General features: G+C 32.2%; 1 protein-coding gene across 3 annotated transcripts in view; it reads left to right on the top strand.

Moving 5' to 3' along the window:
- Nucleotides 1–26555, top strand: part of LOC145662525 (scavenger receptor class B member 1-like) — a 319290-nt gene that overhangs the window by 262733 nt on the left and 30002 nt on the right. For all 3 annotated transcript variants that reach the window (XM_081728186.1, XM_081728187.1, XM_081728185.1), the window contains 3 exons: nucleotides 19810–19901; nucleotides 23351–23511; nucleotides 23791–23932. In XM_081728186.1, coding sequence (XP_081584312.1) covers nucleotides 19810–19901; nucleotides 23351–23511; nucleotides 23791–23932 — 395 coding nt within the window. The remainder of the gene's footprint in view (nucleotides 1–19809; nucleotides 19902–23350; nucleotides 23512–23790; nucleotides 23933–26555) is intronic.

Here is a 26555-nt window from a genome sequence, read left to right as displayed (position 1 = left end):
CATATTACCGGTACCATTAAAAAAAATCTAACATCATATTAAAGCAGTTAGTCCTACAAGCTCCCAAATCTCCCACATTTTAAATTTGGAAATGCCTGGCAACTCTGCGCCTAAGAAACTTGAGAGCGTTACAATGTTTAACAAACTGCATTTTCTTATATGTATTACTTCAGTTTTCATTTACAAAAAGAAGAATTTGACAAGGATTGTTGAAGAACTTATTGTCTGAACGAATGGAGAGGATTGAAAAAGATAAGAAAAAATTGCAAATAGAGAGGCGTACGTTAGCCTCTTACGCGGATTGGTCTAAGAAATTACTTAGCAGAGTGCAAAGACCTTCGTTGAGGGTGTTGCGAATTGAAGCGAGTGTGTTTCTCTTTAATTATTCTCCTATGCAACTTGTTATGACATACCAATTCTATAGAAGGTAAAGAAAAGGTGTACCGCATGTGCACTTTTGATTAACTCACGCTATAATACCCATTTTGCTTTATCAAGGTTATAATCTCTGCATTGTATTCATGGTCAAATGATTCGCTAATTACGATAATCAGTTACCCATTACGTTTGTATCCAAAGAACGATTGGCCTGATGAATGAAATACAAATTGAGAATTTAAAAATATTGGATCATATTACAGCTACACGACCTTTCGTAATAAACAACTGTTTCGGTCTTTTCATCTCCCGTCGTGTTGCCATTATTAAACACTGGACATTGATAGATCGCACGGCGATGATACATGACTTAGCTGTCAGTGAACTTACAAGAGAATGCGATTACATCTGTGCCACGTACGGAGAAAAAAAATCTGCGTTGACCACGTGTAACGAATATTATGTTCATGAATTTTTCTGACGTACTATTGTACACCTGTCACAAGCTGGACTAGAATCTTTACTCTTGTGGTATGAAGATTTTAAAAACTCTGAAAAACAAATAAATTCCGCGTAATATTTACCAGTATTTGGGGAAATGTGGTTTTTGAGATTGAGCCTTATGCAGAATCGTTCTGACGCGTGATTAGTGCCATACTAAAGAGCTCGACTGGCATATGTTTTCTGCAGTAGTCAGGTCTTTAGTTTAACGCTAATCATACGTCAAAATGACTCTGCATAAGGCTCTACATGTTTTGTGATATATTAATAAGTTTATGAATTTTGATTATAAATTACATACGATATCTGAAAAATGACGTTAAATTCAGTACTTTACGAATTTGTTGAATATTTACAAAAACTGTTGAGGTCGCTACTAGATGGCGCAGCAAATGCTTTTACTGAGCCAACGATGCAAGGAAATGACATGCTATTCTGTCTATAACACCATGAATATATTTTTTGATATATAACAGATTAAATCTTTGTAATATATTCGAGCTGCTTTCGGGTTGCTTTGTACATCAAACAAAGGCGCATTCTTAGCGAAATATTGTCCAGTAGTTGGTGTTGCTAAAAATGGTTTTGTTTGGAAGAAATGTGGAAAACAAGGCAAACGAAAAGATTCAATATCACTTTGGAATTATGTCAAACTGTGTGAAATTGGGGATAGTTCTGATCAGGATATAAAGAGATCAATCGACTGACACATAGAACGTTTTTATTCTATTGTTTCTTTTTTTAAGTTTTAGTTTTGCTGGTCAGTGTACTGTCTATTTCAAATGAAGCAAAGTGAAATGTATTTTTTTTATATGACTTCTAATCTGTGATATGAGATCTAATACATTATATATATGATTTTTTTTTTACTTTCCCGGAAGGAAGTTTTTTTTTTTTTAAATTCAAAACCATAAGAGTAAAAGATAGTAGGAAGACAAACAGAGAGAAGAACGGGAGAGGGAAAAGTTGAACTACAAGGGCAGTAGCCTGCAGATCTTGGTATAAACTTAACTTTCCTTCCTGTACGGTTGACCTCCAGTATACAGCAGACAACTCCAGGTTATTTGTCTGAACATAAAGTAAAACTGGACGATCATCATCGCTACAGAAAACAAATGTAGAATATTGATCTTTCAGAGATAGATCATCTATATTACACGTGTTACTAAAGTATAATACAAATTACAAATTTCGTCCATACTGAAGGATAATGGCTAAATGACCTAAATTTTAGACTTTCTATCTGGTCAGTGTTCTATATTTATTGACAAGTTGTTTTTGAAAGATCTAATGCCAAAAATTATTCATTGTCCAGTTATCAATTATGATGAAATCAGATTGAGACAAGTTGAAACACTCTAGATAGAGTCGATGCAAGCATGGGCCAACTGACAGGTTATAAAGAAGTTTTGTGAACAGCAATATCTATTACTTTTTCCTTCTATACTATTCTAGAGGGTATTAACTATAAACCAGTTTATCAATTCATCTCTTCATTTTGAAACGGAATTTGACGTAGATGTTTATGATAGATACAATTAATTTCCTGTTAACAACTTCGGTGAAATGTGTGTGTGCAAGTAGTTCCTGTCGGTTGTGTCAATTTGGAAATGAAAGTAATTGATTGTAATCAAATATCACTAATCATCTATGTTATGAGACTTATGTTGAGATTCAAGGAAGCTAATTTTTAGAATTAGCTCATATCATAATCTATTTCCGGTGAAAGAGTATAGATAGGTGGTACGATGTAACTTACATAGGATCTGTTGTGATTTCTCCATGAAGAACATGGAGATGAACTCAAGTTATACAGTAGTATGAATCAAGACGTTTTTCGTAGTTAATCCTTTCACATGAAACATTCCTTTATTTTTTCTGATAATTAATTTAAACATTCAGATAGACCAGTTACAGGCGTATCATATTTACCTCTGTATTCCAACCATAATTTCATCGAACGTTATCTTTGCATGTTATCAATGAGGGTGAATGCGATTTAAGTGTGCCCACCTATGGATGGCAAAACTGCACCCTATTATTAGAGCACGTACCCTGCCGTTTTCTTGCCTTTGGCGTGGGAGACCTGGGTTCGGTTCCCGGCGAGAGCTCATGTGGTTCGGATTCCACGTTAATCAGTAGGGCCACGTATCATATAGCGTCCTTGCTGAATGGGACGTTAAACTCAAACGCAAAAGAAACCTGCTGCTTTCTTATTAATGTCATTCGTCTAAAAGAATCAAGTTATAACATTTTTTTGCACATCAAATATTTTAAATAATTGAAAATACATATTTATAGCTCTCGTAGTATGAATAAATTTTACTGGACTGATGGACGAGACTTGATCTGAGTTCAGTTTCCTTCAGTTGCCGAAAAATGTTGTTCAAATGTTTTGTATTTCGTCTCAAATCTATGCTGTAATGTTGTGACCGATATGTCTGCTTACATACGTCTTCCGCAGTGCAGTTGTGTTTGAAATCTAGCATCTATAGTAAGACTTCTTTTGCAGTCTTCTACGCGAGAAATTCACGTGACTATTCTGTGAAAGGCTGACTACTCACTATCATACATTAGGATATTATATTCACATTACATAGTTCTATTATTAATTACTTTCGAAGTTTTCATATAGAATCATATAAGTATGTTACTCCGGAATCTGTCAAACCACAGAGAATACTCTGTGTACCTAAAAAAAAGTGAATTTTCTAGATTAATCATCATGCACGTTATTTACCGCTAATTCCATTCATTATGGACCTAATCTAACCTTCTCGTCTTCACGTAAGAATTGTAGTTTTCAATATTGCCTATGTAAATTGCAATATTCTTCTTATCCTCTTACTTTATCCTTATACTGTGAACATCTTTAAAAAAAAAAAAAAAAATAATAATAATAATAATAATAATAATAATAATAATAATAATAATAATAATAATAATAATAATGTGTGTGAGATCAGATTTTCGCATAGAAAATCACCACCAAATTTTATAAGCAGGTCTTCACCAGAGCTAATCCCACATGCTTTTTTTCCCTTCATTTTCGGCTTGGCGAAAGATGAAAATTTATGCATGTTTTTACCTGTTTCTGAGAACGCCTTGCCTGTGTACAATTAATATGATACAATTGTTATGTGAATTTACATAACATCAGAGGATAAATACCCGGACAATGGAGTGGTAATTGAATCCATAGTTTTCAATATCACTAGGATGATTGGTGACTACCCGATGACACGTAAGCCTAAGCTTAGGCAAGAAGGGGCATTGGTATGTCAGCTGACCTGGGAATTGACAGGAACAACGCCGAAGGCGTTGCTTTTCGTTAGTTATTTCGTTCATTTCATTACTTCTAAATATTCCGTGTGAAGAAGGGGTATTTGAGCTAGTACTTAATAAAGAAGTTAGTTTAGTTGGTAGTCAAAATAGAAGATTATGGCGTTACAAACGTAACCAAAAACCAGTATTCAGTTGACTAAAATTGGAGCGTTCTGGGTATTATTCAATCCAGAGCAAGACTTGTTGATGTAAACACTGATCCACGTTTTTCTTTTAATCACCAGTCATTTTTCGTTAAATACCTTATTAGAGAACCTGTTTTTTCTTTCCCTTATAAAGAGTATATATATATATAATATGTAAATGTTTATACATCGTTCTCCATATAAAACTGTCCTAGGTCATTAAAAGGATAGAAAATATACAAGTAAAAACAGTAGCACTGACCTCTCCCAATAGGGGAAAGTTCTGATTGGCTAAATTATCTTCCAGTTACTCTACATGCTTTCCGGTTCCTTTTTCCTGTTTGGCCACTTTTTTTTGTCTGTGTATCATATGGTAGTAGAAAATACCATATGCACTGAAGTCCGTAAGATCAGCAACATGAAGGGAAGTTACACCGAAACGAATATTTATTTTTAAAAAATAATTATGTATTTTGACCATATATAGACCATGATTATTATATGTTGGTTGTATGGTGTTATTTGTGTATTATTTTCTTCTTGTCAATGTTGTTGTTCCATTAACTATTGAGCCACTCAAATAGCACCTCATTATTAGCTATTTCTTTACTCTTCCTTCGTCTTCCTCTTTTTGCTTGTCTTCTGCTTAAGTGAGGCAGGAGGTAAATAGAATCAACTCTAACAACAAGTGGGAAGAAACCAAACAGGCTTTTGCCTTCAATTGTAATTTAGATTGTTTATTTCAGTACCAGTTTTGAAACTTCTACCTTATATTTTGCTATTTTCTGTAACTAAAGTACTAATTCTCGTACATAACAATCAGGACCATACATAAGTTTTCTTTTCTTAGTTTCAAGCAATAAATCCCCGGCCAAGTAAGTTTTTGGTGCACAATATCGAGTTCAAAGGTTTTATCGGGGTACTCCGGTTCCCTCCATATTTTCTTCTACTAATTCTTTCATCATCATTCACTTCCCTTAGTCACCCGTCTCCCTTAATCTAATGGGGATAATCATGTAACATAACAGTGACATATTTATTTTTTTAAAGCAATATAAGTTTCATATTTGCCTATTTGTCTTTCGTCATAGGTAGTCCCTGTCTTGTTCTATTTATTGTCAATAAAGCGAAACAAATAGATCAGAAATAATCTATTTGCTTTTTGATTAAGATATCTGAGAGTCAATCCCAGAGAATGTTATTCTGCCGGAACATTTGCATCTTTCATCTTACTAGCATACAGAGGACGAGAAATAAGAATCTTATCGGGCTAGTAATAGCATGGAACCAAGGGTAAAAGTGCGGGGTAATGCGGGGGAACGCCGTCCCCCACCTCGAATATATATGCACGACGTCCCCAGTTCCTAAAAGAATTACAATGGGCTAAGATAGACAGGGGGAACAGCGTGGCGACATGCCGCTACCTACCGTCCCCACACCTTTTCAGATTCACTTTTACCTCTGCATGGAACAATGCTCTCAACTGACTTCAAACTAGTGTTTCTGCCTGGCGTATTTCAGAAAGAGGAGGAGAATTTTTAAACTTCTCGCGGAGCTAATAGAAATTGAGTTGATTATATATCATCCTTTGCGTGCATACCACATCCTTTACCAAGTAGGTAGTGTTCCATTGCTACCTCGCAAATTTTGCTTTTCCGCCTCCGTACAAAGTCTTTTGGGAGAAAGTCTGTTAGTACATCTACTCCGTATGCACTACAAGAGCTAATTTCTTACTTTTCCTATTGTTAGTCTTAACACTTCATTTATCTAATCATAATTTAAACCATATTATTATTAATATGCCAAATTATACATACATACATAAATCTATGTAAGGAAAAATATAATTCTGAGGTTGATTGAATAGCCTCTATGATTTCACTAATGTACAAAGTGGTACAAATTAATGTATACACTCTTTACAAAAGAATAACCCACTAATAAAAGCAGATATTGACCACCTTCCACCGCAATACATCATCGACAATAACGTAGAACAGATCAAGATATCGAGTGTATCGTTTCTAACGACATAGCATTACTGGCTTTTTCAATTTGCACTCTCAGATTATCCAGTGTTTTGGCTTTTCCGTATCAATGTGTTTTTTACGATTTCCCAAAGAAAAACGTCTAGACGGGGAGGGGGTAAATCCGGAGATCAAAGTGCGTACTCCGCAACACTTCTTTGTTCTATCCATCTTTCAGGGAATGTGCGATCGAGAAAATTCTTCACATCGACATGAAAGTGAGGTAGTGAACGATCGTGTTGTACTCATCTTCAATGGGGGAAAAAATCTTAAGGTATACGAAACCACAAAAGTTGTATATCTATCTACTTTAATTAGCGATATATGAATTCGATTTTAATATATTTAACTGACAAGCCATTGTTAATCTTAAAAATAAAAGATAGACCCAATAGTTTGATTTTCATTCAAAGTGTCCTGATTTCAGAAGGTAAAGATCTTGAGTTAATATTAGGAAAGTTACATAATCTGACTTTTCAAATAAATAACACTTGCTTGTTTTACTTGATAAAAAACAGAAAATAACGTATGAACGAAAGCCGGAATTAGCCATTAGGTAAAACGGGTTTGGATCTTGCGACAGAAGACATGTTCTTATTATCCGCCTCTTGTTATATATATAAATTAAAATAAGTCAAGGCCTTGTGACGCAGTAGAAACTATGTATTACGGTGTTACAAAAGATTCTTTTGATAGAGGTCAGGTGCTAATATAGTACCACCAATAATGATTTTTCAACGAAGGAAATTACTTAAAAACAGGTGGCAGTAGTTCATTATTGGTCTTCTAATAAAACTGACTATATAAGAAAATGTTTTACTACCACAAGAGAGAGGTGATAACTTCCAGACGCGTCATGCATGTGTTATTGACATTGGCTATAAAATGTTTCCTTTTTGTTGTTTCAATGTTAAAACAAAGAAGAAAAATTGTAAATGAATATAAGTGGAATAATTTATTGTTTATTTATTTATTATCATTTAGATAAATGTTAGTTCAAGGTTTGCAAGGTTTTTGTTTCTAGAGGAAAAGCTAGATAGTGAGTCAATATCATGAGTTTCATACTACAACACATGGCTACATTAATACGTATGGTGTTAGATATATTTAAACGGAAAAGCTTTAAATATATCTAACACCATACTTAAACCCATTTAAACCTATATCTAACACCATTTAAACTTTAAAACAAGCTAAATTTGCATACAATTATAGATTAAAGTAATGGCGCATGGCCCGATGTGCAAACCATCAATATCAAGCAATTAAAATTACAAAATTAAAAAGTCGTATCCTATTAGGCTAGAAATAAAATATTGACATATTATGTAATAATTTTTAAAACCAGAATAAAATACACGTGTGACCAAATTTAGTGAAGATATGATTACATTTTGATCGTCTGGGAATGGTCAATCTTTCTTTAAAGTTAGGCACAAAACTTAAGGTGAGATTTCCTCGTCTCGGAAAGATGTAAAAGTGTTGGAAACAACTTTTTTCTTTGTATTGGAAGAGTTGTCCTGTTTTGTAATGAAACTTTTCTTACTTTAAATAATATAATTATGAATAATTTTTATGCAATTCATTATTATTTAAACTAAAACAGAACAAATCGCAAATATATTGTATTATATTTGACAAAGAAAGTATAGTAATTTTTCTCGTATGTTGACCTGACAGAATATACTACAACCAGAACCATATATTACCTTGAAAACCTTGGAGACACAAGCTTTACCTGTACCGGTTTCAAGCCACACACACATCCAACCGGAAGTAAAACAAAAGTGACCTTAAGTTCTAATGTTAGGAATCACGAGGATCAGCTGAATGATGACATCAAAGTTTATATTAATAAAGAATGTAATTCTTAAGCGACATTTAATGGTTTAAAATAACTACTTCCGGAACCATCTATGAACAGAAGACATACAGTTGTCATTGGTGGTAAAGGCAGAAGACCTTACTGATTTATTATTCTTAAATAATTCAGAAGTTTTGCCAATATTTCAGAAATTTTGCCAACGACAGAACACGGGCAATTATTTTTATCCAATCAAGTAAACATCAAAATTAAATATTGTGTGTATGTGTGCTTGTTTGTTTGTTTGAAGATTACATTATTTCTTTGATATTTGACTGCGCACTTTTTATGGTTAAGTTGTCGCAAATCTTTATTTTTCTTCTAAAATCATTGTTGCTAAATATATGAACATGAAATATGAAGAGGTTTAATACGTAACCCATACAAGGTAATCTCAGTCACAATCGGACATGTAATAGAATTAATGGATTGCAAATCATAATCCATCGTAGTGGTCGAGTGCTTACCTCTGGTGTGTGGGGTCCCTGGTTCGGTCCCCGGCAAAGTAAGTTTGTGGTGGACAACATCATGTCCGTGGATTTTCTCGAGGTATTTCTCCCACTTTCTCATTCCACCAATTCTTCCATCATCATTCACTTGCTTTAATCATCTCCCTTAGCCTAAAGGGAATAATCATAAGACGTTAAATTCGAAAATTCCATTTCAAATATAATTCATTTCTTCTGAAATGCTGCACGGATGTTATATTTTAATCAAAAATTACATTACATCCGAAATATATCTAAAATATTCACATATTGTGTAAAAAATACTCATTTGAAGATTGTGAAAGGTTTGTATTAGAGACAGACATGTAAGAATATAAGGCGAAATAATAGTTTTAATGAATCAACTTGTCATGATTCATTACAGAAGACAAATATCAGTCCCAGAAACTTGTTTGAGAAAAGGAACGTCAAAGACAAGGAACTATTTTAGAGTTCAATTGTACTTGCTGTTGCGATTAAGTAAAATTTTTATTGACTTGAGCTTGAAGCAGAAGGTGATGTAAGTTATATATGTTAGGTCTCCTAACACTATATTACATCCTACAGAAAAATCAAGAACTATAATGTTCCAAAGCATATAGTGTTTTAAGTTTCAGGTACTTCTTTCTTTTAGGCACTTTCATTTCAACGTAATCTCATTACTGTTTACGGAGAGAAAAATAGTAATAATACCTCAAAAAGCGGGAAAACAAACATACACATTATACAGAGAAAAATAATGTTCGTTTTGTGATATAAGACTTCGAGTCGTCTCTGCTATTTTGGATCATAAATTTTATAATGCATGTTCGTTCGTTAAGAAAGGTTACATGAATATACATTATTATGATAGAAATTTTCGTGACCAAGGTGCGCATCCATAGTGACGTAACAAAGTAAAACTCGTGGTTTGGGGAGGTTGGTTTGTTGTTGTGTTTTCTGCATTCATTTTAAACATTGTTCATTATATAACACAATCTGGTCCTAATGTTTTTAAAAAAATAGGAACGGTATGTTCCATCTTAAATAGCATCGTTTGAAGAAAAAGAGTGACTCATAGCAAGTACAGAAGAAATTTTTTAGAGAAATAAGTTTCTCTTTCTTAAAGCTTATACATATGTATATTTCTAAGTTTTTCATTGTTATCAACATACAAGGAGGTATATATATATATATATATATATATATATATATATATATATATATATATATATATATATATATATATATATATATATATATATATATATATCTTTTCAATCTGTGTTTCGAAATTATGCTCTTAAGTTTAAGATATGAAACATCAGAAGTCTTGCTTTCAAAACTTCAAGAAAGAAGCAAGTTAGTAGCAAGTTTGCAATAAGATAGACAACAAATTTTCGTAGATACTGTTTTTTTTTCTTTTTTTCTCAACAATGCAACATTTGCTAATACAAGCATTACGTTAGAATTATGTTTTATGAAGTGCGTTAAACTTTATTCAAGAAACATACTTTCTGTTTCTTTCCGTCCAGTAACGGACAAGTAGTTTGCTCTTTACGTGGATAACATTTGTGAACGACTTTCACTGACAGCTACGAGTACACATACGACAACAGCACATAGTACCTGTATTATTTGCTCGTAGTTGACCTCTTGTTAGTTTAACACGTAAGTTCATATGCTAGCGGCGCATGTCTGAATTGTCAATTCATTCTTCCGTTTTTTTCTTTTTAAACAAATGTTTTACTCCATCTAATCAAATATTAATGGGAGTTTAATTATATAAAAGTTAAAAAAGGAGGAAAGACAATACCTAAACATTAAGAAATAAACACAAACATTTACTTTAGTAAATAAGCACACAAAAACTATAATGACTGTCAATATAACCATGATTAGTACCAGTTCCCATCAATAATGAATGGCAGGTTGTTACAACATGCACGTGGTGTTTCTGTAAAAGAAAGAAAAAACATTAATGGTTTAACTATGTAGACGATTTAGTCTTTCCTGAATAGGCTGTGGATTTTTTTACTAAATGTTGTTGTTCTGTTTAAATGTTAAAGTTGATTAGGTAAACAACCTTTAATTCAATAGCTTGGAATTGAGTGATTTCCTGCATAAGTTTTCACCTCAATAAGCACAAATTCGCGAGTTCGATTCTTTCTACAGTTTGTAACATGTGCATGAGTTATTTCGGAGTACACTTATATATATATATATAATTCATTCATTTACATTTATCTAATCTCTTATATTATACTGAGCGTGAAAAATATACTAAAATACTTAATTTTTATTTCTTAACTAAATCTTGAATTAAATTTACATACGTTGAAAATTATTTTCACTTCCCGAATGATTTCATGAGTGGTATGTAGAAGACAACCTATTATTAACTTGAGCTCCAAATCATGACTAAGGCTTCAATCATTAGTGTGTGCACAAATAATCATGGAAGATCAATCTTCACAATAAAGACCGTTCCCCACCACACACTATTTCACCTCCAATTGACGGACCACTCCAATAATCTTGGTTGAATTATTTCAGTCTTAACTGAAGTACATTGTACATTCAAAATAAAGTTGATTTGAATTAAAGAATCTCGAATAGATGTAACTGAAACCTTAAACAAATAAACATTTTGTGCGAACAGTTATCCGTTTAACATTTCTGCACCAAAATCTAAATTTATCTTGTTCTTTCTTCTTAATTTGGTAGCATAATTTATAGTCAGGTGCTAGCGCACGTTCTCTTTAAATTCATAGTGCCGGAATTGAACTTCTCCGAAAGTACTAAACCTAGAATATAAACTGAAGAAAGTGGCTTGAATTTTACTTATAGCAATAAGCGTTATTTCATAGTGTTGATGCTATACAAAACATGTATGATCAAACAATTAATTATATTTATATTTCATGTTATTTAATACCTGAGCTTGTCTATAAAAAGCATATGAAAAAGATTCTTTGATGTGAACAGTCGTGAAAGATAAGGAAATGTGTAAATTATTATAACGTTATCTTCCTTGTCTTAACCATGTCGGTCCCACCGTCCGCCACACGGGGCGTGAAATATGAGGAAATTATTATTTTTTTTTACAACTTTAAAATCAGACTGGCAACATTGAAAACTGTTTATAGGGGATTATCATAGATGGATCATCCCCTATAAACAGTTTTCAATGTTGCCAGTCTGATTTTAAAGTTGTAAAGAAATAATAATTTCGTTATATTTTATGTCCCCTGTGGAGGATGTCGGGACCGACACGGATAAACAGATTTTTTTTTTCAAATTTAGTAAACTAGCACTTAAAAATTGTGTTTCTTATAGCAATGTTGATTCTTTAAAAGGTTATGAATGTTCTTGCTACAATTTATGTTTACAGAACTTGTTTAATGAAATTCTCGAAATTTAGATAGGATCCGCCATATTAGGAAGCTTCAGATTGACTGACATGGGTTTCCTTCTGCATTCCCATTCCACCAATTCTTCCATCATCATTCACTTGCCTTAATCATCCGTCTCCCTTAACCTAACCAGCAAAAACGTGAGACGTTAAACTGAAAGATTTTCTTTCATTTTATTTTAAAATAATATTTAATAATAATTTGTTTTTTTTTTTTTTTTTTTAAAGCGAAACTTTAAAGCAATACATTCTATCTGCTCAGTATTAGTTACGTAAATTTCTTCAAAAAAATATTTATTTCTCAATATAGTAGACTAGCCACAATGTTATAGTACGAAAGCTAGTAGTGTGTTAGGAACAGGAGGGAAGGAAATAACAATATTGGACATAGTAAAAATTATATATATATATATTTTTAAAAAATTATCATACCTACGTATAGTTTTCAGTATTGTTGTTTTAGAAGGAAATGAGTAGGTTTTTTCAATAAGACTGTTCCTATGGAGAATAGTAGAAGGCTTTGAGCAAGAGAGAGAGGGGAAAAAATGAATTTCAATTTTCTTGAACATATCCTGCTGCAAATCGTACAAAAACAATATACTGTATTTCCGGGAGAAGATTCAATCGCGGACTACAAAACCACCACATTCTTCAGTGGCTTTAGTAGTGGTTTTCAGGTTTAAAACTGTCTTGCTTTCATAGCCATTTGTGGTCAAAATGACATCAGATGTCAACATTATGCATGCATTATTCCTGTTAAGACAGGTTCTGTAGTGGGACTGCAAATTAACATGGATCTTTTTTGTACTAAAGTGAATGTTACGGAAAATATTACACGGTGTTACGTAGCTTCCTTTCTTTAGTCTTGTAACAATAAGAAATTGCAAAGAAAGCGGTTAAAAATTGTCTTTAAAACATAACAAAAAAAGGAAAACACTACTGTATATCAACAAAGTTTAGGAAATCTATTGCTTCTTAAACAATCAGCTTTGAAAGATTATATCATCGTTAGAGTGAGTTCAATTTCGATCACGAACTCAATTCTAACACATATGGGTAACTGTCTGGAAAGTAAGTTCGTAACGATGTAATTATATTTAATCTGTATTTAACACCGTAATCGTTAGCTTAAATAGCATAATCGTTGAACAGTGATCATAAAATAATTAATTTATTGTAGTCAGCTATTATCTTATTAACTTTACATGTATAGAACAATTACAGTATCCTCCTTTTTTTAAAAAAAATGGTCTGTTATATAAAATGGAAAGAAATATACAAGATTTTTATTTGAGTTAAGATTCGTTCCCTGTATTTGTGATTTATGTCCTAGAAAATAACTTGAAATATTGTCAACAATAATAATAAGAGGAAGAAGAAGAAGAAGAAAGATTGGAACTTCCGGTTATATTACTGTGTTCAGTATTTAAGCTCCTCTATTTTCCCTTCTTTTTTTCAAGCATAATGAAGTTTGTAAAAAGGTTCCCTTTTGCTGCTACAAAAATGCTTAAAGAACGTTTTTAGATTGTTTGAATGGGAATTTCTTTCGAATCTCTGCCTCCTTGCACAATCAACATTAAACTTCGTAATAAATTCAATATTACAGAAACACATTTTGCTAAACAAAACTCCAAAATGCTCAATTAAATTCTGATTTTCACACAGATATGCTAAGATAACTTTATCTCTGTGTTTTCTAAGTAATTGATACTTTACAGAGTGTGTGACATGTGGTTAGAAAGGGTGGCTTAGACAGAGGGGGACTTACCATTGCTACGAGAGATTGCTACTTTGATCCAAGTTCATGTGAGTTTGTGGTGCATTACCTCGTATCTATTGGTTTTGTCAGTTGTCCCACATTATCATTCTACCTATTTCATGATCGGGGACCACGGCGGCTTCTTGGCAGAGCGCTTACCTCTGATGTATGAGGTCCTTGGTTCGATCCCCGGACAAATAACTTTGTGGTGGACAACATCGTGTCTATGGGTTTTGTCGGTGCACTCCCGTTTTCTTCCACTTTCTCATTCCGCCAATTCTTCCATCATTTACTTGCGTTAATCATCATCTCCCAGACATAATCGTGGGATGTTAAACTGAAAGATCTCATTTCGTAATCGTTCACTTTGCTTAATCTTATGATTTCTGTAGCCTAAAGAGCTTAATCGTCATTTTACTTCATGTAATTGAAAGGAAATAATAAAATTACTTCTAACAGAGTTGGAGTGAAGTTCGAGACTATTTCTACATAGTGACTAAGGGGGGGGGGCTTTAAAAATGTTTGAGTTCTCGTTTTCTCTTTGGTCCGTATCAGATATACTAAATAACATACTTATTCTTCTTCTTGGGGTATACACTATGGATCAGGCGAAAGTTCTTTAAGTTGTCTCTATAGTAACCCTCACACTGGTAACAACCCAAAAGTCTTTCTTGATTTTAGTTTATCTTGTAAGAAGATTCGCTGATTCCTCGAATCTACACAGGACGAGACTTGGTGTTCCAAGTGGAATCGAATCTTCTACTCAGATTTGTATCAAGAAAACTAATCTTACCAGGAATCGAACCCAGTACCAATCACACAGAAGGCATGGCTTGAAGTGTGGGATTTGTAGAATGATTATACAAGACTGAATGTTTGATGTATGTATGTTATCTCGACATGTGTCTTTAATACACGGAGTTCCGGGTTCGATTTCCGGTGGAAAAGCACGAAAATTTAATTTTACAATCATTAATTATCAATCAATCCCTTTTAGCATAAAAATCATAACTGTAGGATGTTAACCTAGAAAGTTCAATTTCGTTTCAAAAGAATTAAAACTTTCGATTGAAGATTACCATCTAAAATTATCATTACTTCTATCACTTAAGAAAGATACATTAATGTACTGTAATGAAACAGCATTCTATTTACCGGTTATGAAAGATAGCTAAAGTGTGTGTTTCAATCAGATATAGCGAGGCAGTGTCAAGTTTATGGCCAAATTAGGTCAAACTGACCCCATGACAAGAGAATAGAAGTTCCTCTGGCATTGCCTTAGAGATTCCAGATATATTGTTAAGATAACTCATGAACATTATAAATACAAACATGTTTCTGTGCTCATATTACAAAGAAACTATGCGTACAGAAACATATGTTAACATTATTACATAAATGGCAAGTATGTAACAATAGATTTTTATTAAACACATATACATATTCTAAAAGGCTATCAGAAAACCAATACCTGTGTCTTTCAGTATAGTAATTCTTCCTGGTAATACAAGGATTATGCTCAATTACTTATATAACAGTTCACGGTGCTTGGTGCAAACTAGGTAAAAAGGAACACGAAAGGTCATTCGATTACGTCTGACGGTGTCATGCCATTTTTGTTTCTCTAACAAGTTATCGTTTTAGGCCTACGTGATTTAGCTTTGATCAAATGTTATGTCATAAATTTCATGCATATTATAAACTACAAGATACTGATTACGTTACGTTGGAACGACGCTCGAACGAAATGTTTTCTCTGTTAAAATTTTTCGGGTGGTCAAAGATATCTATCGCATATATCCACTGAGCAGCTTGCCTTTGCTCCACTGACTATCCATACGATACACGTAACAATAATAATACGTAGAGATTTCAACGTTGGTATGAAAAAGTAACCATCAACAAGAGAAATTCTTTTCTACTCCAAGATTTCATCGTTCATAGTCATTGACCTTATTTGGATTTGTTGTTTACAAATGTTTACGAGGACGTTACGTATATACGCACACGTACACGTATATGATTATATATAATTTAAGTGCGTGTATGTATGTATGTATATGATAGCTAAGTATATTGACTCAATAGGAATGCCTTATTCAATTCTTGAACAGAGGAAGATTTAGAAATTTCTCAGTTATTTAGATACGCCAACATCTCGTATTTTCAACAGTATTTCATCATCATCCGAAATAGATATTGTGACAATGATAATTATATAATAATAATACCATAGTCTCTAGCATTGTGGATTGCGCAGGGAGAGCGTGGTTTCGAATCCTACATAGTTTGTTTGTAGTTTTATTGATCGACTTGGAGATCTCTTAATTTAAATAGTTTCCAATCTGTTCTGTATGTTAGGTTTACATCGGAACTTTAGTGTTTTGTCGAGAATAGAACTCATAATACGCGTTGTCAAAGGCATATTTAATGTAAAGATTTCCTGGCTCTGTCCGAGACTATGTGAATTCAAAGCAGACAGTGTCTGTGTTTTCCAGAATTTCTCTTCGAAATGAAATAAGATTTTCTAGTGTTATGTTTTACAATTATGCCTCTTAGGCTAAAAGAGATTGAAAATTAAGAAAGTGAATGATTGGTGGAATGAAGATAGGAAAGGAAACGAAAGAACACCGAGGAAACGAACTGACACTATGCTATCCTGGGATCGAACTCGGAACTAGGAGCGCTGTAACACCGAAAAACCCGGTTGTTTCTTCGTTTCCAGAAAATATTCCATCAGAGCACATTCCATTTTTTGGACGTCAAAGATAGGTGAACTAGAATTTGGATATATGGACCACAGCTTTTAAATATGTAGAATGTCTTCATTTGGGTATTACACTGATACATGTACCTTTTTATTAGAAATACTCCCAACTACAAAACAAAGTATTAAATCAAGAAAGTAGATATAATCTGAAAAAAAGGAAGACTCTCAAGATGAAAGTTCCCGCCAACTGATTACAACTACCGCCCCTTTTCCTCTTCCTTTCGAGAGGATCGATATACACGGTTGGGAGAGAGAAAGTTCATTCAATGCGGAAGAACGGGAAGTCTCAAACGCTAGTCTATTGCATCATATCTATACCCTTGACCTTCCTTAACCAACAGCCTGTGAAGAAAGCATTAGAAAAAAAAAGTAGTTTGTACTCTAAAACAAAACAAATAAAAGAAACATGGTATACTATTTTTTTATAACTACGAACGTATATATGTCTAAGCAAAGATGAAGACATTACCTTTAAGGCTGGAATCTGCGTCTTGTAGAAGAACTGGTTTATTATATCTTGTTTGACTTTTGGTTAGACTTTGTTAGTACAAAAATATTTTTTCTTCAATTATTGGGTGAAAAATCTTTTGATTAACTTAATGACATGCTGTTTGTCTAAATCTTTTGGGTGTAGCATTACATACTATTGTATTGAAATTAATAGTAATCCTCTAAGACTGACAGAATGAAACTGCCGAGCGGGGAATAAGATAATTCGACTAACAAATGTTATATCTAAAACTATTTCCTATTGCAGTGGTTCCCGACTTCGTTTGACTGATGGACATTTTATGAACCGTGCGACAACACAACACATTTGTTTGATATTTTTATTAATATTGTAAATAACATAAATTGTAAAATAGTGTAAACCAGTACTTTCTAACCGATGTGTTGCGATACGCTGTTGTCATGCAGCCCCAAACAATGTGTCACAAAATTTTATAATTTAAAAATCATGAAGCATTTGCTGTTGTTGGAAGCGTATTTTTAAATTCTAATATTTCGCGACACACCGGTTGGGAACCACTACTATAGGATATACCAGTAAGAGCATCAAAACTTTATAATGAGATAGAATTATTATTGTAAAGAGCAATCAATGGCATTATGTTTTGAAGGCATTGCCGTTCAAACGTCCTCATCCGCTTCCATGGTGGATTAGATTTTGAAGTTCGAATTTTGTTTCACATTTGCACACACATACATGTGGGATAAATTCGTGTGTTCAATATTCCTTTTTCAGCTCATGAATTGTTCATATCTTACTCTCATATACAGTACCTAAGACTTTAGATAACCACGTAGATCAGCGTTTCCCAACCGGTGTGCCGCGGCACAGTGGTGTGCCGCGAATTGGTCGCTGGTGTGCCGCGAGGAAATCGGAACAAAATTATTAATTCTATAGCAATCAAATTGCAAGACATACAGAAAAAGGTATATTTGTATTTCAAATTATTACTATGAATCTAAAATTTAAAGTTTCATACTGTGTTACTTTTCTGTAGAACATTTTTCTGTACATTTTTAATTTTGAAAAAAAAGTATTTGTTATCATTGTTATGACCATTATTGCTTCTTTATTGTTGCAGACTATTTCGTAACTTGAAATTTTAAAATATTATTCAATCCTTCCGGCAAAGTAAACATGCATACGAATTACCTATATTTGTGTTTTAAAAGTAAAAGAGATTCGTTTGTTCGTTCGTTATTTAGTGATCCTCCTTCTTAATTAAAGGTTGGATACAGTTTTCGAAAAAAAAAGTGTATTTTTAACAACTTGAGCCCTATATCTGATTGTAATTGTTTTCTATTTTTAAATTAAAATGAAAAATAAGCATAATGATTTACCACGGGGAAAAAACAGTGGTCTAGCTTTCTTCTCTGTGAGAAGGATGTCAGTAATCAGACAAAAATACTACAGTATTTTATATTTTCAAATAATAATAATAATAATAATAATAATAATAATAATAATAATAATAATAATAATAATAATAATAATGTGTGTGCCGCGAGAATTCAAGTTACCCTGAAGTGTGCCGCAAGTTGAAAAAGGTTGGGAAACGCTGACGTAGATAATTATCTAGGGGGAGATTATATAATGTGGACTAGTTAACATTCCTATTTCTCGACAGAACACGTCTGCGGAACTTTTTGTGCAATATGTCCAGAATAAAGTGGTAAATTCGGATAATTTATATGCGTTGTTTAATTATATTTTTCCATACTAATTTGTCCAAAGACTATTGCACAGAACTGTCATTTTTTTTTTTTTAATTTTCGCAAATCGTTGCAGTATTGCCAAAACATGATTAAAAGTTTGACGTTCTTATTGGCAAATCGATAGATATATTTTTACGTTGGTTTCAATGAGGGTAAAATTAAAATTAACTTAACCTTTAGGTCAATAAAGATAATTTGATCTTCAATCTCAGAATATTGATAGGAACTGTTATGGATTGTCACATGATCACCAAAGTATATCATACTGGTGGCGGATATATCATATACTTCGTAATCGGATAGTTTCAGGTTTTATTATGGCGCTGACTATTCTAACTCATTTTGGGTCTGACGTCCCGCAGTTATGCTTAACGAGGCTAAATTTTGCAAACTACTAAAAAAAGCAACACAGACCGATCAAATATGATATTAGACTGTTCTAACTTATCTTTTAGTTTTCCTAATTTTCAGAAGAATTTCTCCTTCGGCTCACTATGATTGCAGGAAATTTTGCTGGATAGTTTTTCGTGTTATATTTAGACCTAATATTTTATGGAAGCTGAAAGTAAAAGCAGGCTTTTTTTTAAAGATGCCATCCCGTCATCGTCAACGTTATTCAAGTGTCTCTTTTAACAAAACCCTCCCAAGTTTTCGTCACGTTTGAAAGTTTTCTACACGCCAATGACATCTTTTGGCGTCAAGTAGAAGTCAGTACAGCTAGCGACAACTATTAACCTAGGTGTGAACTATTGGGAATTAGCGTGACTTGCGTGTCTAAGGATTATTTCTCCTAGATGTTTATGCAACCCATAACTCTGAAGTGTCTTAAAGTTTGCGTTTTAGTATGACGTTACAAACAAGTAATTATGTTAATTTTATACTGTATCTGTGAAATGTGTTATTAAGAAATCTTTTTCTTTTTTTCTTTTTAGCTCTTTTGTACTTGGCAGTAGCAGGAATATCATGCATCTTATCAGCTTATCTCACAGTTGCTTTTGACCCTCGAGATATGATAATAAGAGGGGTAAGTTGAATATTTGGTTTTCTTTTTGTATTTATCTATAAATGTTTCAACAAATACAACGATACCATTATCACATTTACAACTATAAATTTAAGGTTTTCCTGTTAGACTAGAGGAGACAGTGATGATGAAAAATGAATGAAATGGAATGAAGAAAGTGGAAGGAAACTGGAAAATCCCGAGAAAGCCCACGCACACGGTGTTTGTCCACCACAAAGCTCACTTCGTGCGAGCTGGGATCAAACCAAGGTCCCTATGCACCGGAGGTAAACACTCTACCACTGAACCACCGATTTACAATTGCAGTTTTGTATTGAAAGTCGAAAGGTAATAGGACGTAATACTTCATTCAGTTTTTAATTGAAAGTAATTGGCTAAATTAACTTTGTTTTATATAGTAACTTCAAGAACATTACATCTGAAATAAAAAAAATGCAAAGTTAAAGTCAAATAAAGTTTTTATTCAGATTTGTACCGATATTGCAAACCAAACCTGAGAATCATCTTCATTGCGCTCTGGCCCAATTAGTATATTTGTTTATTTCAAACAAAGCTATTATACTAACATTATTATTATTTTCATACATTAAGGTGGATCACTAGGTGTTCTCGGTGTTATGCTAAACGTTGCTTGCATAGTGTGGCGTTGCCAGATAGTGTCATAAAGGAAGTTATCATGGAATTCTACTTGGATACTTACTGCAGATGTTAATTTTCGTCCCTTACCGGAATTCACAGCAAAGTTTCGCTTCTCGAACTACAACGCTAGAATCCAGAGTTTTTCTTATTGTGGCTATCACAGTAAACGTTCATATTTGGCAACAACCCATTATGGCGTTCTGTGCAAGTTTCTTCTCAAAATCTATTTCCTTAAAAGTAAATTAATATTTAAATAAAATGTGAAACGTAACACTAGAATCGGTCAAAGAATATATCTATTTCGTAATAAGATTGTTACTTTAACATACTTTACATATACAAATAAACATTTCATAAGAATGAGTACTTCTAGTAAGATCTAACAGCAAGTGTCATCTTGTGTGCTCATTGTAAAACGAATTAAATATTTTCTTTTATTTGTTACATTTTTCGATATCAGAAGAGACAACCAAATGAGTCAGTGTCCTGTGTTGTAGTTGAAACATAACTCTATCTTATAGTACAATATTTATGATATGTAACATTTCATTGCGCAGTAGTTAAAGGAATGAGCTAAAATATGTATTGACTTCCGGGTGGTGATCCATCTTAACGTTATATTTGTATAATATGAAGAGGTAAGTGTCTGAACCTGAAATAAAACTTGGAAACTATTGATCTGATTCTTGAATACACAGAGAAACATAATTATACCTTAAACATATAAGAATCATTGTCCGCGCAAAATAATTTTATCGCTCTGATTGCTCAATCATTATATTATTACAATTTTATACATTTTCTTTATAAAGAGCACCTAGAACAAAACATTTCTATCTATCTGTCTTTATTATTTGATCATGTAACAGTTTCTAAAATTTTGATTCCAATTGTGAACTCTACGAACGTTCAAATCTCCACTGTCAGAATATAATTGATAGTTATCACTTTAGAAGTGTGCTTCGAAAGAAATTTATGATTTTTGTTGTGTATAGTGAGCTTAATGGAATGAACACGCATGAACGGTTCCAAATGTCGAAGTGGTACCTGAAATATATACAACTCTAGCTGACTATCTTTCTAAATATTTTCCTCCAATTTCCATTATTTATATCCCCAATATTAAGTGATTTTTACCTGCTATATTATGAACTTAAGTACTGTAGATAAATATTCAATAACAAATTTTAAACATTCAATAAAATAACATCAACTTAATTTAAAAGTAATACATCATAATACAATATAAATCGTCAATTACTTTCTAATTCCTCAAAATAAATCTATGGCTGTAATCTATGAAATGATTATTTAAGGGATTTACACATTATATTACTTTGAAATTTTGGAAAGTGGTATGAGTAAAGCTATATTAAAATCTTACGTTGGCACAAGTATCAGCCTATTAAAGTGCACAAACGTATATACTTTGCTTAGAGCAAATGAAATTCAATGTTATAAAATAATAATTTTTTGAATTTCGGAAGTTGATTAAATCGAAAACTTGTTATAAACTCATTTGTTAAACAGACCTGATAATAAAACGTATACGTGCGTTGCACTTGATTTCAGAAAAAAAAATCTTTGGAAAATTTATTTTTTCCTTGCCATGTCATTCTTAAAACCTTGAACCTCAGATAAGAATTTTCATGTTAAGACAGTTTTGTAAATACAGTTGAAATCTTTTAACTGTTTATTCTCAGTAAACTTCATTAGCATGTGATAAATACAAAGTTCAGATCTCTGTTTCACTTCTGATGATGAGTATAGTTGTGCAATTTCTTAAATCTAGAGGGGCAATTCATAGTTTTGAAATATTCTAAAATCATGTTATGAAAATTATGTGTATATTTCTATAGGTCTATCATAATTTATGTAGATTAATTGCATTTAAATAGTTCCAACAGACTGAAAAGGTACAGCCATAACAGATATATCTGACCCATAAAAATGTTATTGATACTACGTAATTTAAATAAAATAAAAGGCTTTCATTGAATTAAATAATTAATTAAGTCGTATCTAAATGCCAGTGTATATCTAAATAATGCATTACTTTCCAGTTCTTTTAAAATTTTCATGACTCAATAGAAATATTTAAGTTAAACTCCTCTCCATTCTTCCTCCATAGAATTTAACCCCCTAATAGGCAGCTTTTGCAAAAGCATACATAGTAGTTTAAAAATATATTAAAATTATACAGATACTAATAATATTATACAAGATTGGTCATGATTTTCTTTTTATATATAATTTACCAAGTTATTTATTTTAATTAACTGGTCAATTACGTAACGATTTAAGTTATTTTTGTCAAGTGACAAAATAATTCTATGACAAGGATTCTTAATATCCTATTTTCTCAGTTTTATTGAAAAACTCTAATGAGGATACTTGACTTTAAAGATTGAGCTCAAGACGTTTTACCTACGAGGCAATAATAATAGATGATATAACATCTTGTTGTAAAGGAAATTCAAATTAGTTCTAGCCATAGCTATTTATTACGATTATTTAATATGTTTTCTCAAGTGATATCTCTCATTTAAATTTAAACATTCTCTTATTACTTTACAATATATTGATATTTAGGTTGATATCTATTTCTCTTAAATGCAACACTAGATAATTCCATTTTATATATTCCGAATTAATTACGTAGATTGAGACCTAGAAAAATATAGTACATGAAAGTTATGGAAGATATTAGGATTCACTCCTTTTTTTGGAAAAGGAAATATTTATTCTTTGCGTCAGAGTGAAAAGTACATAAATAAATAATTTAAATTTGATTGTTCTCTCTTTTTCAGATGATGGAATTAGTTGATGGGGGAATAATTTACGGAATTTGGAAAAAACCTCCAATAGAACTTTATATTCGAATATTCCTATTCAATGTCACAAACAGGGACGCCTTTCTTAGTGGGAAAGAGAAGTTAAATTTACAGGAAGTTGGTCCATACGTGTACAGGTGAGATTTCGATTTTATTTTTAACTTTTTAAATTGATACCTAGATTGATATGAAATTCATCCAGAAAATAGTACATATATGTATTAGGGGTTTGTACTCTTTGGAAATGTATAAACGTTCATATAAGAAATCAGTTATGAAGTATGTTTCAAATTATTGAAATAATTGTTTACATGTATAATACCTCATTTACTTTAAAAATTAAATCATATGCAAGAACTTTTAAGTTAACTAGAAAAAAATATCAATAACACTATGTTTATATCTTCTGTTCACAGAGAAATCTTGGACCACAGAAATATAACGTTCCATGACAATGGAACTATGACATCAATACCTCTTCGAACGTTGGAATTCAGTCAAGAATTGAGCAACGGAAGCTTAGATGATGTATTAGTCGTTCCTAACGTCGCCATGTTGGTGAGTTACATTTTACTATTGCTTTTATCATACATGTAGAATAATCTACTGCAGATCTACATGAAATATATAGATTCCGCTCTATTAAACCATAAAATATTTAACCGATAGTTCCATAAAAGCTTTATATTGTTTCACATCAATTAGGAGGGAATAACAACCAGTATTATCAGGAAGTAGGAAGTATTATTAGTAAGTATTATCTTATAGGATTCGGAGAAACATGGGGACAACATAAGTAAATTTGATTTCAAATTTGAGAAGTAAGGCTTGGCTACTAACTACTAAAAACAGTAGTTTTCAACACATGAGATGAAGAAACTACAAGGAAGAATAGACTAGTGTCGAAATAACAAGATCTATTTTATATAACTATATCTAAAATCGAAGTACAGCCACACACGTGGAAGACTATTGTACAAATGAACGTAAAGGGCAGTAAAAATTTCTCGTAGTTTTCATAGGAAGGATATATGGTTTTAAAATGTTGAACTTGTGTCTTAGAACAAAGCTTTGATTGAAAACGAAATCACAGATCTTGGAAATATTATACATTAATGCATCTAAATAGTCAAATTTATTTTCATATTTTTTGAAGTGAATATTATTTAGTTTATGCGTGTAAACTAATTAGCTCTCATTTGCTGTAATGCATAACATCCCTTCATTCCTTAACATGGATCTCTATTTGATTCCTAGCTTGCTCAGAATTACGAGAACAAGTGAGAGGTATTTAAATAAAAATTGTATCGGGCTGTGACATACATAAAAGATACAGGAATAATAACACTAGGAGCTGATACACTCACTACGTATCACGCAGTTGAACGTGCAGAAGTTAATGGATTAGATACTTTATAAGAATTATGGTGTCAGTTTATAGACGAATTGTGGTTAGCTCTGATATGCACAATATACGTATATCGGATTGACCTATATAAACTTTTTTCTTTATGGTTATCTTTTATATTACAAGAAACATTTATTTTCGTATTATGTCCATTGTTATTCAAGAATACTTCAATTATCTAACACATACAAACAGAAGAAAGGCCAAAAATTAGCTACGATACTAATTTTCTATGTAAAATATTTATAAATAGAAGGATTAACGTAGCCAATAGGTTTGCTGGAAAGACTGGCTCAAACTCAAGGTTAATTTTTATTTTGAATGTTACTTAATTGCTACAACTAGTTTATGAATTTTAAATTACTGACAATTCAATCAAATAATTCTGTAAACTATGTCCGTAGTACAAGTCTTAAAAATGGAATAAGGTTGTTTCAGTTTCCATTAAGATCAAGAATGCAGTCTCTCGAGAATTACAGTATTGCAGCAAGCTGTTATTACAATTATTACCAGAAGGAGTAACCCTGGTTTTAATAGCTACATAGTGCAAATGGGATACGTGTTATAGTGTATTAAAATAGTTCAACCATCTTACTATGTTTTCCGTAACCAGTAAACCTACCTCAAGCTGTTAGAAACCGGAATATTAAAGTACTGTAACTCACGCTAACAGGAAGGTTTTCCTGCACCTCTAGGCAAATATCTGAACATTATTATTTCAATTTAGTCTTTCACTGTGTTGAAATCATAACTTTGCAATTAACAATGAGTCTGACACAATTGAAATAGTAAACTTAACTAACAAAAATTTCTGTTACTTCCTTATTCATAATGGTATCTTATTATTTCTAGTTCTTAAATTCTTGTTTATGTTTACTATTTTTTAAACATTGACTTTTCTGTTTCACCACTAATAACAGTAACTTAAAAGACATAGGACTAGACATAGACATTCGCTACATAGGACTAGACATAGACATTCGCTACATAGGACTAGTAACTCGTGATGGGTTCAACAAGTAAACGTCAGTTTAATATTTTAACTTGAAACGGCCATCAAAATCGGCAAAAGTTTCAAGAGTTGTGAATTTAGTTTCATTTGTACGTCATCAATTCACAAATCACATTATATACAAGTAAAAATGATCATTAGCTATAGGAGAGATTTTTCATAAGCAACTAAACGTTTTACTGCTGAAAGAACAAATTTCGTATGCTTTCCATTCTTCCTATGGTATCAATGTAGATTTAATTAACATTTCATTTTATTACAACAGAAATGGGTCTTACTCCTCAAAATACAATATTTCTATCCTTTTGGGGGTGGGGTGGGGTTGCTCTTTCGTCAGTAGGTTTATACATTAGTAGTAGTAAAATCGTTTAAAAGTAGTTGAATAAGTACACAAATTGCAAGTATTAATTACAAAATAGCATATAGTTATCGTAAGTGAAACCAGGCATTAAAAAGTGTAACAAAAATCTCTGTATCATTTTAAGTTAGAGTTTCTCAAATTGTAGTTGTCGACGTCTGCCAGTATAGTTCTCTTTGACAAGAAAGAAAAATAGAACATCGGGCAGAATAGAATAGCAACATTAATCAATTCATACAATAGATGGTGCAGAGAGTCACATACGAATAATTTATTTTATACAAGAAGAAAACAAGTGAACTAAATATTTAATTTAAATAATGTATCTACTCACGAACGATTGACTTGTCTAATTAGTGCAAGGAATCATTCATGTATTGTAATTGAAAAAAAGAGGAAAGAG

The sequence above is a fragment of the Thermobia domestica genome, chromosome 10, assembly GCF_964235325.1.
Source record: "Thermobia domestica chromosome 10, izTheDome1.hap1.1, whole genome shotgun sequence".
NCBI lineage: Eukaryota > Metazoa > Arthropoda > Insecta > Zygentoma > Lepismatidae > Thermobia > Thermobia domestica.
The sequence above is the reverse complement of the archived record's forward strand: the minus strand, read 5'-3'. Positions and strand labels throughout refer to the sequence as shown.